Source organism: Lampetra fluviatilis, chromosome 45 (assembly GCF_964198595.1).
Source record: "Lampetra fluviatilis chromosome 45, kcLamFluv1.1, whole genome shotgun sequence".
NCBI lineage: Eukaryota > Metazoa > Chordata > Hyperoartia > Petromyzontiformes > Petromyzontidae > Lampetra > Lampetra fluviatilis.
In genome coordinates this window covers 2,981,964-2,996,830 of record NC_136319.1, presented here as the reverse complement: position 1 = coordinate 2,996,830, position 14,867 = coordinate 2,981,964, and the positions used below count along the sequence as shown (strand labels likewise).

At 51.7% G+C, this 14,867-nt stretch overlaps 1 protein-coding gene across 1 annotated transcript in view; it reads left to right on the top strand.

The window, feature by feature from the left end:
* The window catches only part of LOC144947472 (thymus-specific serine protease-like), a 38,094-nt gene extending 24,400 nt beyond the window's left edge, over positions 1 to 13,694 (top strand). Inside the window, exons 7-13 of the mRNA XM_078876701.1 lie at positions 3,229 to 3,306; positions 3,724 to 3,771; positions 5,358 to 5,633; positions 8,262 to 8,388; positions 9,744 to 9,926; positions 11,649 to 11,797; positions 12,612 to 13,694. Coding sequence (XP_078732827.1) covers positions 3,229 to 3,306; positions 3,724 to 3,771; positions 5,358 to 5,633; positions 8,262 to 8,388; positions 9,744 to 9,926; positions 11,649 to 11,797; positions 12,612 to 12,662 — 912 coding nt within the window. The 3' untranslated portion in view covers positions 12,663 to 13,694. The remainder of the gene's footprint in view (positions 1 to 3,228; positions 3,307 to 3,723; positions 3,772 to 5,357; positions 5,634 to 8,261; positions 8,389 to 9,743; positions 9,927 to 11,648; positions 11,798 to 12,611) is intronic.
* Positions 13,695 to 14,867: the final 1,173 nt, after the last annotated feature.

Genomic DNA, 14,867 nt, shown 5'->3' with positions numbered 1-14,867 from the left:
CCCGGTAGCGTGGGAGTAGCCGGCGAGCGAGTGTTCACCTTGGAGAGCTCGAGTCCACCAGGGACCAGGGGGATGTTCGACGACACTTCGAGTCTCGAAGAAGCTGTCGTGAAACCGACAAAGCGGGCACAAAAGAGACAATACACCCAGGCCAGCCGGGACACTCAAAGCTTTCCAAACTATCAATAACTACAACACACGTGCTGTCATTGAAACAATATATGTGGTTCCTGCGTACTCACAAACTCTGACCATCATCGCTGTCGATGGATGATCATCATTATCATCCCCGAGGGATCCCAGATGATGATGATAATGCACTTTGATGTCACGTGATGCGTGGAAGGCTCTGCTGGCAGGAGGTCACGGGGCAGACCCATGTACCATGGGCTGGCATATGCACCACCTGTGCTTCCCACTTTGCCACCACGCTGTGCTTTCCACCCGGTCCTCCGCTCATTGTTATGAGCATTGCTCCTCCACCTTCCATTGTTGTAGGAGGTCGACTGCCTCCAACTGACCAGCAGCATCCTTTACGAGCCTCCTCCACATAGGTCAATCCTTGCACCACTGGTAACGGTAATCAGCAAGTCAATTCAGCCCCACATCCTTCTGTGGGTGGCCAGCACTACGCCCGGTCGCTTTTGTCTCCCCAGTGGCGATGGTTACACACTGCGCACCAACGTACTCATTTGAGGCTGAGTCGACCTTAGGGAGGCCCAGGACTGGTTCAAATAATCGTCACTTGGTGTTGGTGGCCGTGAACGGAAACCGAACTCCGGTTGCCGGATTCGTAGTGGAGCACGCTAATGGCTGCACCACCACTCCCCACGTGTGGCCACATCACCACCTCGGTCACGATGCGATGCTGGTCGCTGCCAAACACTTAGCCCTACAGGCCATGTGGGCTACACGTGCAGCTCTGTAGTTTGTGTTTGTTCGGCGGTTTTCTCTTCTGGGTCGGGGTCAACACAAATGTCCCCATGCGATTACAACACAACTCGCCCGCTCAGCCACCCACATTCCACCCGCACTGAACCCAGATGCCACGACGAGTGGTACGTTGATGCAATCACTCACTCACCCAGTTACCCACTCACCCACTCACTTAGCCACTCATTCACCCACTCACTCACCTCACTCACTCACCCACCCACTCACCCACTCTCTCACTCACTCAGCCACTCATTCACCCACTCACTCACCTTACTCACTCACCCACCCACTCACCCACTCACCCACTCTCTCACTCAGCCACTCATTCACCCACTCACACACCTCACTCACTCACCCACTCACCCACTCTCTCACTTACTCAGCCACTCATTCACCCACTCACTCACCTCACTCACTCACCCACTCACTCACCCACTCACTCTGTCACCCACTCACCCACTCACTCACCCACTCACGTACTGACTGACTGACTCACTCCACTATAAAAACAAAGACCCCCGTATAGCCATGAACAGACTGTTGGGGCAAGTGCTGTTAGCGAGTAGAAACACCTCTGCGTGTTGGCACAGCATGGTAGGGAGTGGGTGACCAGCACCACACGCGGCCACCTTTGTCTCCCTTGTAGCGATGTTTACTGACCGCTGTATTTGAGGCCAAGTCGACCTAGTGGAGGTGCAGGACCGGTTCAGATCTTGTTTTCATACCGCATTGCGCTGGTTGCGAGGCCACCGCTCTCCACAACAAAGGCCGGCACTGTGGCACACACAAAGACAAAGATCCGCCGTATAGCCTTGACAGACTGTAGAGGCAAGTGCTGTTAGCGAGCACCTATGAAGGCCGGAACGGTACACGAGGGGGTGGGTGGCCAGCACCACGCCCGACCGCCTTTGTCTCCCCAGTGGCGATGTTTACACACCGCACCAGGTACTCATTTGAGGCTGAATCGACATAGGGGAGGCCCAGGACCGGATCAGATACTCGCCACTGGTGTTGGCCGTGATAATCGGGTTTGTAACGCAACGTGCTAACCGCTATACTACCGCTCACCACTGTGGCACACACACACGCACACACACACAAACACGCACACACACACGCACGCCTTCCTCACTCCACAACTTGGAACTTTCCACTCCCATCTCCCCAAATTGGGATTACGAGTTCAAAGTCTGCGTTACTGAAATTGGAGCAGTGGTATGGATTGTTTTGTACGTGCTTGTGGACACGTGTTTATATCGTGTGGTGGTTAGCGCACTGCACTACGAACCCGGCAGATACCCGAGTTCGATTCCCGTTTATGGCCACCAACACCAGCGGTAGCGATTATTTGAACCTGTCCTGGGCCTCCACTAGGTCGACTCAGCCTCAACTGAGGACCTGTTGCAGTGTGTAAAAGCATCGCCACTGGGGTGACAAAGGCAGCCCTGATAACATCCGATTACTACGGTTGGCTATGTACGGTATTAAAGAAGTTCAAAATACATACATCATGGGGAAAGGTGACTGCTGGGGCTGCCGTGCCTCAAATATTAGAGTAGCCAGCCCCTGTGTGTGGCTGATTGAAGTGCCGTCTGTTGAGGAAGTACGATGAGTGATCCAGAGTCTGATACCAGGAAAAGCACTGGGTAGAGATGATCTCCCAAGAAAATTTCTGAGAGAGGATGGTGTTTGTGTGAGTGAGGGATTGGAAAAGGGAGTGAATGAGTGGGTAAACGAGTGGGTGACTGGATGAGTGTGTGGATTGGTGAGTAAATAAGTAGTATAGCAGTTAGTGCGCTGCGCTACGAACCCAGTGACCCGAGTTAGATTTCCGCTCATGGCCACCACCAGTGACGATTATCTGAACCGGTTCTGTGACTCCCCTCGGTCGACCCAGCCTCAAATGAGTACCTGGTGCGGTGCGTAAAAACATCGCCACTGGGGAGACAGAGGCGGCCGGGCGTGGTGCTGGCCACCCACACCCTCATGTGTAATTCCGGCTTTCATCGGTGCTACTCGCTAAGATCACTTGCCAGAACAGTCTGTTACAGGCTACATGGAGGATTGTTGTCTTTGAGTGAGTGGATGAGTGACAGAGTGAGTGAGTGGATGGGTGAGTGAGTGAGTGGATGGGTGAGTGGGTAACTTACAGCACCACACCTCTTACCATACTTAAGGTGATCAACATATCACTGTCTCCCCGCATGTCTCTGTATCTCCCCATGTGTATCTCCCCATGTATATCTCTCCGTGGGTATCTCTCCGTGTGTATCTCTCTGTGTGTATTTCTAGTTCCCGAGCCTGATCTTTGCCGCCATTGCCTCCTCCGCCCCGGTTCGCGCCAAGGTGGACTTCCACGAATTCAACGAAGTGAGCGCCACCACCACCTCCACCACCACTACCACCATCACGACCACCTCCACCATCACCACCACCACCACCACCACCTCCACTACCACCTCCACCACCATTACCACCACCACTACCACCACCACGACCACCACGACCTCGACCACCAACAACTCAACCACCACCTCAACCACCAACACCACCACAATTCGCACCACCACTACCACCATAATGCTACTGCTGATGATGATGATGCTGCTGCTGATGGTCCTGAAGCTGATGATGCTGATGGTGATAATGCTGCTGCTGATAATGATGATGCTGATGATGCTTCTGATGTTGCTGATGATGCTGCTCCTGATGATGCTGCTACTTATGATGCCGATGACGCCGTCGATGATGCTGCTGATGCTGCTGAGGCTGTGTGTGTGCATGCAGGCGGTGGGCAGGTCCCTGGCTGACCCCATCGTGGGCGGATCGAAGGAGGTGAGGAGCTTGATATCAGGCGGAAGCCATTGTGAACCTGGTGGTAGTGAGGGTGGTGGTGAGGGTGGTGGTGGTGAGGGTGAGTGGGGAGCGGTGGCACAGCGGTTAGTGTGCTGCGGTACGAACCCGTGGTGCTGGCCACCTACCCCCTTGTGTGCCACAGTGCAGGCCTTCATCGGTGCTCGCTAACAGCACTTGCCCCAACAGTCTGTTGAGGGTAAACGGGGGATCTTTGTCTTTGTTTTAGCGTCAGCATGTTGGGGTGGCTGATCGATGCCCGGGTGCGGTCGAGGGATGGCTCCCTATTGGTCAACCACGTTACGTATGCTGATGATCTGGGATGTCCTCTGGTGCCTACATTATTTAACATCGTTTTCAACAACGTAGTTCAAGAAGCCTTCCATGGTTTTACCAAGTGAATCTCTATCTGTACAGATACAATGGGAGGCTGATAGATACCCATTTGTGCTCAAGGAATGGACCCCTTTTATATAACCATGGTATGTGTGTTGATGATCTGGTGATTGCTGCTAACTCTGAGAAAGAGTTGGAGGCACTGGTGCTGAACCTGCAGCGTGCCACTTAGAGGTGGGGCCTTAACATCAGCCCCACCAAAACTAAGCACCTGCCTGGGTATTTTGTGCCATCAAACACTTCAGCCCCTCAGCTCCCCATTGGTGATGGAACAGTTGTGCCGGCGGCTTATGGCCAGCTCTGTTTTGGCAGCAGAGGTCTCACTCCGAATCAGTCGAGCGGCAATATCTTTTAATCGGCTGCACAATGCTGTGTGGAAGCTACCTGGTCTGTCGCTCCACACGAAGCTTCAGGTCGTCTCGGCCAGTCATGCCTTCCCTTCGCCATGCTTGCTAAACGTGGATCACTTTAGGTAAGTGAATGTATGCCGGTCTGTCCCGTGACCCCCGGCACCTAGCCTGGCACAGCAGCCAACCAATGGCACCTGGGTTTAACCAGGATGGATCACAGTGTGGGAAGCTTACATATGCTAGAAAAGAAAGGGAGATCTGATTTCCCTCCCTCCTCAGTGTCCACCATCTCTCTCTACTGTAATTCTCTGTCAGTAACTCCACGCTAATGCCCGATCCACAAATACAATGAAGGAGACATCACAGCAATGCGCTCCGCTACCCTTGACGCGGTTGTCTCGCTTGACTCACCTGAATGTGAAATTGTTAGCTGTTGCTCTGCATCTACATCAGCCATATGGAAGGAGAAGGTAGGCCGGGCATTCAGAGCCCTTGCTGTTGGTCTCTGCCTTTGTTTCTTTTTTACGTCGATTTGTTTAAAAATTTCTTCCCATTTGAAATAAAATATTTTCAAAGTCTATCTCTCTGTCTCCTCGTGTATCTCTCTATTCCCACCTCACGTCCCCCCCACCCCCGCGTATCTCTCCCCATGTCTCTCTCTCCCTGTGTCTCGCTCTCCCCATGTCTTTCTCTCCGTGTCTCTCTGACCACGTCTCTCTTTCTCCGTGTCTCGCTCTCTCTCCGTGTCTGTCTCTCACTCCGTGTCTCTCTCTCTTTCTCTGCCTCTCTCTCCCCGTGCCTCTCCCGGCCTCTCCTACCTAGTGCCTCCGCCGCGTCTCCGAGGCGTTCGCGACCATCGACAAGATGATCCAGAGCGACCGCCTCTCCGAGCTGAGTCGCGACTTCTCGTCGTGTGTGCCCCTGGCCGCCGATAGACCCCGCGACGTCGACACCTTGGTCACCAACTTGGCCGCGGTCTTCATCATGGCCACCACCTTCAACGCAGAGGCACACGACGCCTCCGTCGCCGACGTCTGCACCACGATGACCGACGACTCCCTCGGCAACTCCTACACTCGCCTCATCCACATCAACAAGGTTTCCTCGCCTTGTTGGCTGGCCTGACTCACACCAACGAGGTTCACTTAGCTGCTCCACATCAACAAGGTTAATTCGCCTCACCGACACCAACAAGGTTAAATCACCTGACTCACATCAACAAAGTTCACTCAACCTGTTCAATCACCTGACTCACACCAAGGTTCACTCGCCTTGTTCACTCATCTGACTCACACCAACAAGGTTCACTCCCCGGACCCACATCAACAAGGTTCACAATATGTCCGTCTCGCTGGTTGTACCCTGTGTTATTTCTTCTTTATTTGTGTGAGTTTGTGTGTGGATCCCTATCTCCCTGCCCCACCCTCTGTGACCTGGCAGAGAGAGAGAGAGACAGGGAAAGAGAGAGTTTATTACTGCACAGCAGCTAAGGACTTGTACGTGTGTTGAACTTCTTATGCACCGTACATAGCCAACCGTGCTCATCGGAGGGTGGGTGAGTGAGTGAGTGAGTGGGTGAGTGAGTGAGTGGGTGAGTGAGTGAGTGAGTGGGTGAGTGAGTGAGTGGGTGAGTGAGTGAGTGAGTGGGTGAGTGAGTGAGTGAGTGGGTGAGTGGCTACTTGAGTCTCTGTATGTACGTTGGACCTCTTTCGCACCGTACGTAGCCATCCGTGCGAATCGCAGGTGCCAGGGGATAAGGACAATTAACTCCACATCGGGGGTCCACGGTTCAAGTGGATATCTGAGGCCAGTCACCAAGCCTGGATAAAAAGGAGGAGGAGGGTCGGGAGAAAGGGTGGTGCCGGTCATTCGGCTCGTGAAGAAAAAAAGACGAAAGGAATCCAAGAATACCGGCTCGGACGTCGCCCGGGTCAACCAAGGTCCGCGTCCCCAATTGAGTAACTGGGGGATTGGGTCGATAAAATTGGTACCGGAAACCATCAGCAGCAGCTACGGCACCTACGGCACCGTCAGGAAACAAAGCGGACATTTTCCAAAACAACGAAGAGGCTGAGAATGGCGAATGAGATCACGTGGAATGTGGGAACACTGTGGGCAATGGGACAGTTAGAGCTGTTGAGAAAGTAAATGGAAATATACCAAGGCACGGCAATCCTAGAACAGGCAGTAATGGGGTGAACAGGAACGGGAGGAGATAAATTTGAGGGGGGGGGGGGGTGAAGTGATCTGTAAACACCAGAGGAGTAGGGTTACTGTTGAGCGCAAAAGCCAAAGCATCGTTAATGGAATACAGACCAAGAATAAATTGAGCAATATGTAATGGGCAACCCATAAATATGTCTGTTATCCAAATATACGCACCGAGCGTGCAGAATGGGGTATTGAAGATATCACTTACTCACCCACTCACTCACCCACTCACTCATCACTCACCCACTCACTCACCCACTCACCCACTCACCACTCACTCACTCACTTACTCACCCACCCACTCACCACTCACCCACTCACTTACTCACTCACCCACTCACTCACCACTCACTCACCCACTCACTCACCCACTCACTCACCACTCGCTCACTCACTCACCCACTCACTCACCCACTCACTCACTCACCCACTCACTCACCACTCACTCACCCACTCACTCATTCACCACTCACCCATGAAACGTTGCAAAGCACGTTAAAGGAACTGCCTCGGAAAGATATTAAGATAATTGTTCAACTAACTTAATACAGTTTAACACGTACGCTTTCGCGACCAATATTATTCATAATCAACGTTTTGGGTTTAGATCGCGTTATTTATAAATGTGTCGTAACCCTCCACCACCCGACACGGCCAATCAGTAAAAAAGTGTCACGTTGACAAAAGACAATTAGTTCACTTCTGGCGAATTGCCCGATGATGCTGGATGCAATTACCAGCGAAACGTCGTACTCAAATTGTAAATGTTGTGGTTTCACGCTTCAACACACCGGTGGGCTAAAGCAGTGAACTAATTGTCTTTTGTCAACGTGACACTTTTTTACTGATTGGCCGTGTCGGGTGGTGGAGGGTTACGACACATTTATAAATAACGTGATCTAAACCCAAAAACGTTGATTATGAATAACTTAATACAACTTTTTTTTTACAAGGTGAGGCCCACTGAGCTACATTGCTCTTTATCAGGAGCGACCTGGATATTCCCCTTGATTTGAAGCTTTCGTGACTGCGGGAATCCAGACTGTTTGGTTCTTTCGGTAAAGTCACGTAGGTATAAAATAAAATAAATCACGACGTTTTTGGCGCAACACAAGCACCCCACCTGATGATCGACGCTTGTGTTGCACCCGAAACGTCGTGATTTATTTTATTTTATACCTACGTGACTTTACTGAAAGAACCAAAGAGTCTGGATATTACCATTGACAGCTTAACGAAGTGGCTCATCATCATCATGATCATGTGGAAATGCACAGCAGTAACAAAATACTCTGAACGTGTGATGTCGATTCCAAATCTGGAGAGGGAAAACCGGAGGACCCGGAGAAATATCCACGCGACCACGGGGAGAGAGACACGCAAACTCCACATATACAGCAGCAGGCGTCAGGGTCAGATCGAACCCATGACCTCCTGTATACCAGGCGAGGGAGTTAACATCTCGCTACCACTCTCCTCACCCCCCCCCCCCCTTTCTCATCTCTCTCTCTCCAGAGGTATCTGATCAAGAGAATCCCCTGCACGGTGAACCTCTACCAAGGGGTTATCTCTGAACTCCGTGACCCCCAGCGGTCGGAGCTGAGACCCTGGTTCTATCAGAAGTGTACGGAGCTGGGCTTCCGTGAGTATTACACCGTGGAGATGCACGTATATAGCTATAGACAGAGATAGACATAGCTACATAGAGTGACACAGAGATAGAGTAACATGAAGATAGTGAAAGGCACTATGCAGGTGTACAGTAGAGTCTCGATTATCCTCGCTAATGATGGGAAAGATGGCCGGGGATAATTCAAAATGGCGAATAAAAAAAAAATATAACCATTCCTTCTAGACCACTAACATAGGGATACATTATTTTTAAGTTAAGAACATTTTGTTTGTTAATAAACCAAACTAAAATGTGTAGTAAAGAATATATTGATGTTGCTTTATTACAGAAGTCCATACAAAAACACATGCTCATGTGAACAGGTTTGAAAAATCCTTTAAATTTTAAACAACCATCCTTCAGTGTATCTGCCATCGCACAGTTTCATTAATTAAAACTCACAAAATAAATGATCGGATAAATCACTCAAAATAAAGCACGAATGACGATCTCGATTGTTCATCTTTCGATTTAGAACGAATACAAATGATTGAGAGATCAATGATGCACATGCTCAGTGATAATAATAACACCTTCCTGGCTACTGCTCAGCAGAATACTCGGCCCACTAAGTGGATGATAGCAGCAGAGCCACGCCAATCAACATCAATCAAACTCCGCCTCACTGTTGTATAGATATTGCAACTACTGTACTGTAGGGGCGATCATGTGGATTTTGGATTAACCATGAGTAACTTATTTGTTCGGTTTAAGCACCATGTGACTTTTAATAAGCATATCCAAGGATAACAATGTATAACAATGTTTTTAGATTATTAATTTGGGCTTAAGGGATAATCCATGATTCATTAATTCATGTCAAAATCTCAGGTGTGCTGTTAATCCGCAAATTAGATAAAACGCACCTGGATAATCGAGAGTCTACTTTATACGTAGCAATACAATGGGCTGCCCAAACAGCTTATGTTTGGTTTGGTGGGTGGGTGAGTGAGTGGGTGCGTGAGTGAGTGGGTGCGTGAGTGAGTGAGTGAGCATGCAAGTGAGTGAACGTGGAGTGTATGAATGAGTGAGCGAGCGAGCGAGTAAGAGAGCACGTGAGTGACTGCATGAGTCACTGCGTGGGTGAGTGGGTGAGTGAGTGGGGGCATGAGTGAGCGAGTGAGTATGCAAGTGTGTGAATGAATGAGCGAGCGAGTGAGCAAATGTGCGAGTGACTGAGTGGGTGAGTGGCTGGGTGAGTGAGCGGGTGAGTGGCTGGGTGAGTAAGCGAGTGAGTGGGTGTGTGAGGGATTGAGCGAGCGACCGACTGAGGAGTGACAGAGTCACCATCTGACCCGTTTCCCGTGGCTTGACTGCGCGAGCAGTCCAGACATGCCGCCCCCGGGAGGGCTGCCCCTTCTCCAAGCTGCTGTCCCTCGAGACGACCGCGGCGATGTGCACCGATGCCTTCGGCCTCACCCAGCAGGATATGGAGCGCGGAGTGGAGTCCACCAATCGCATGTTCGGAGGCGATCGCCCCACGGGGAGCCGCCTGCTGTTCGTCAACGGTGAGCCCCGGACGGTCATTGCGGCTCGCCATGGTGGCTAGGTAGATGTTGTCTCCCTCCCCCGGGTACGTAGAAGGTTGTGGGTTCGATCCTGACAATTCCTGCTGCTGTATATTTGGAGCCGGTGTATCTCTGTCCCTCCGTTTTTTTCCCCTCCACATTGAGAATCAACGTCATGCGTTTATTATAGCTATTTGGCTGCTGCTATGGAGTTTCACGTGGTGGTGATGATGATGAAACACTTCCTTGAGCTACAGAGCTCAGTGGGCCTTACCGATCATTTGGGATATTGAATCGGTCACTTAGCCACCAACTCACCCATTCACTCACACACTCACTCACCTACCCACTCACCCTATCACTCACCCACTCACTCAACCATTCATTCAACCACTAACCCACACACTCACCCACTCACTCAACCACTCACCCATCCACTCACTCACCCGCTCACTCACTCACTCAACCACTCACTCACCCACTCACTCACCCACTCACTAACCCACTCACTCACCCACTCACTCACCCACCCACTCATCCACTTAATAACCCACTCACTCACCCACTAACTCACCCAATCATTCACCTACTCACCCTCGCACTCACCCACTCACTCATCTACTAACCTACCCACTCATCTACTCACCCACCCATCCATCCACTCAATAACACACTCACTCAGCCAATCATTCGCCTACTCACCCTTGCACTCATCCACGCACTCGCCGACTCACTCACCTATCACTAACGCACTCACTCACCCACTCACTCATCTACCCACTCAACCACTCACCCAGTCACCCACTCACCCAACCACTCACTCACCCGCTCAATCATTCACCCAACCACCCACTCACTCACCCGCTCACTCACCCACTCACTCACCCACTCACTCACTCTCCCACCGACCCACTCACTCACTGATTCACCCATCCACTCACTCACCTGTCCACTCACTCACCGACTCACTAATCCATTCACTCACCCACTCACTCACCAACTCACTCAACCACTCACTCACCCATCACTAACCCACTCACTCATCCACTCACGCACTCACACATTCACTCACATACTCACCGACTCACCGAGTAACCGACTTGCTCACTCACTCACCCATCCACCCATTCACTCACTCACCCATCCACTTACTGACCCACGCACTCAACCACTCTCTTACCCATCACTAACCCACTCACTCACCCATCACTAACTCACTCACTCACCCATCACTAACCCACTCACTCAGCCACTCACACACTCATCCACTCACTCACCTACTCACCCCCTAACCCAACCACTCACTCACCCACTTACTCACCCACTAACTCACCAAATAATTCACCTACTCACCCTCCCACTCACTCATCTACTAACCCACTCACTCACCCATCACTAACTCACTCACTCACCCACTCACCTATCCACTCACCCACTCACTCACCCACTCATTCACCTACTCACCCACGCATTCACCAACCACTCACCCACTCACTCACCTACTCACCCACTCAAAAACCCACTCACTCACTCACTCACCTACCCACTCACCCACTCACTCACCCACTCATTCACCCACTCACTCACTCACCATACTGTGTGTGTGTAGCATCACAGCGACATCCGCAGGATTGATCGGGGCAGGCCAACCGGACCCGAACCACGAACCTCTGCACCTGACCCCTGCTGATCCCCTCCTCCTATCTTCCGCCGTGTGTGCAGGGGACGTGGACCCCTGGAGGGAACTCAGTGTGGTGGCCCCCTTCAGGGGGTCCGCGGTGAAGACTCTGACTGTGAGGGGAGGGGCACACTGCTCCGACACCAACCCCAGCCTCTCCCGGGACCCTCCCGCACTCACGCAAGCCAGGAAGGTGGGAAGAAGGGGAGGAGAGGGGGAGTGGCAAGGTGGAGCGGGGGTTAGGAGAACGGGGTGGAGGAGGAGGAAGCAAGATGAGCCTTACATAGATACAAACCTAACTAAAACTTTTTTTTTATTTTACCAGGTAAGGCCCCACTGAGCAGTGTAGCTCTTTTTATCAGAAGCGACCTGGCCATCACAAATGATAGGCCAATGAAGTGGCTGATATCATCATCACGTGGAAATGAATAGTTAATAGCAGCAGCCAAATCCCATGATGTAGCTGCCAACCCCGAGCTCTCGATGTCCTGATAGTGCATTGTATTTGTGCTGTTCGCCTTTTCCCGTCCTCTGGTCTAACACTGTTTGAGACTAGGCTCTAAAGAAAGCTGTCTCTGGTGTGGACCAATCAGTTTCAAAGACAATGCATTATATACTTCCGGAGCATTTTTTTTTTTGCACGTTCGCCAAAAGTATATGTGGTTAATGCAGTACATGATTCCTTGCAAAAGGTTTCGGTTTGGTGTTTTAACATCTTAACACCTCCTGTTTTATTGCCAGAAAGGATAAAGCCTATTCTTATAGAAAAATACTCTAAACGCATGTTTCTAGAGACTCCTAGAGACCCACAGAGATCCAGAGACCCAAATAGAACCATAGAGACCCATAGAAACCTACAGAGACCCATAGCGACACATGCTCATCGAGACCCTTATTAAAACCGCATGCACCGATCCGCAGCGGGAACCCATTTGAGGCTTAGTCGACCTTGTGGAGGCCCAAACACAAGCTCGTGCTCTCTCTCTCTCCCCCTCCCCTCTCTCTAGGCTATCGGACAGCAGCTGGATGCCTGGCTCCGGATGTCACGTGACCTCTGAGCTGGGACTTCATTGCAGGGCAGCTCGGCCCTGATTGGCCGACGTGGAGGGGGGGGGGTGATCACGTGACCTTTTAACTGTGACGTCAACCGCAGGGCAGCTAGGCCCTGATTAGCCGACGGGGGGGTGGGGGCAGTCATGTGACCTCGGCTCAGATTGCCGAGGGACCTGCGAACAAATGGCGCCCCGTTTCCACCCCTCGCCATTCCCACCGGGAAACTTCCCGAATCGGCTTCCAACCAGGTTGACAGTTGCGGTGAGTCGCAGGCAAGGCTGTGGAGCTGGTTGGTGCTGAACCTCACCCAACCATCTCACCCAACTCTCTCACTCAACCGTCCCACCTCACCTCACCAAACCCCTCTCACCTCACCTCACCCAACCCTCTCTCACTTCACCTCACCCAACCCTCCCACCTCACCTCACCCAACCCTCTCAGCTCACCTCACCCAACCATCCCACCTCACCCAACTCTCTCACCAAACCATCCCACCTCACCTCACCCAACCCCTCTCACCTCACCTCACCCAACCCTCCCACCTCACCTCACCCAACCCTCTCAGCTCACCTCACCCAACCATCCCACCTCACCCAACTCTCTCACCCAACCGTCCCACCTCACCCAACCCTCTCACTTCACTTCACCCAACCACCTCACTCAACCAACCAAACTCACCGCAGCCAACCCTATCACCTCAGCTCACCACCATCCCCACCGCTACCGCCCTGCTTTACGCTTGAAATAACATCGCGATTCCTGCCGAGGGTACTTCCGAACCGGTTTTAACCGGTTTCTAGGGTATCTGATTTGATAATGTGCCTTAAATTAAATGCTGCTCGAATCTTCGCTTCCAGTCAATCAAGGGGAGGAGAGGAGGTGGAGGAGGGGCAGGAGGGGAGGTGGAGGAGGGGCAGGAGGGGAGGTGGAGGAGGAGGAGGACGAGGGAGAAGTGGGTGGAGAAGAATAGGGTAAGGAACTTGGAGGCTGTGCAAGTGGCTGTGATTGGCTCAATAAACGCGCCTGTAGCTACACCATCGCCGTCTCCCTCTGTCTCTCCACTTGCGCGGGCGTTGGCCGCTACGGAAGGAGCTGTGTTTGGCTTCCAACTGCACCACTGCGCGGATATAAGTGAGTTGGTGAGTGAGTCGGTGAGTGAGTGGGTCAGGAAGAGTCCGGAAAAAGCAAACCCCTACCGCCTTGGTGGTTGCTGGACGATAATGCTATGGAGTCTGTGAACAATGCCATTGGGGGGGAGGAGGGAGGAGGAGAGGGGGGGGAGGATAGCCTGTTAACCCTCATGGTTCTCGTAGCCACCATGGGGGCTCTGGACGGGTGCAAGGGGCTAGTGACCCCTGCAACTTCAATTCAATGACCACGAAACCACGTAAAAAATATCGAACTAACTTGTGCCGGGGGGACAGGTGTCTTTAAAGTTTCCTGGCCAAAACCGATTTGGCAACGCCAGGAGACTCAACCCATATCCTTGGGATTCCTCCAGAAATGGCAAAAGGCCACTGCAAATGGCTATTTAGAATGTTTGAATGCTTATTGTGGCGAAGAGGCTGCCACTCCTCTGTCTGGAGCTGGACCGGTACCGCCTGGATCTTTGTGGTATTCATGAGATCCGGTGGACCGGTTCTGGCACCAGTCACCAGGAAACTACCAAACAAGAGGGAATGGCTCTTATTCTGAACAAAATAATGGAGGTATGGGAGAATGGTGGTGAGGTGTGAGAAGCTGTGAGTTCCACGATAATGTGGGCTTATCTTCCCATCAATGGCGGCAATTAATGTTGGTGGTTGGTTATGCCCCAACCAAATATGAACATCAGTGGAGAGATGCAGGCAAGGCCGTTAAGTCAGATGCCTTCCATGACCTCCCGTCACAGGTGCTAGCAATATTGGCCCCTTGGGATAGAGTCATGCTGTTCAGTGACTTTCATGCCCGAGTGGGTCATGATGGTGGCACCAGGGCTGGAATGATTGGAAGACATGAGCCAGATAGGCTCAATAACAATGGTTGAATTATGCTAGACTTCTGTGCAGTTCATAGGCTTCTAATTACAGCTGTTCCTGCATCGGCGCATCTACACAACAATATCGATGTATGCCGGGTCCAAGCAAGAACATCTGCTGGACTACATTTTTACAGAACAGTGGATGTGGGCCATGTCCTTGACACCAGGACATGGAGCTGATCTGCCCACT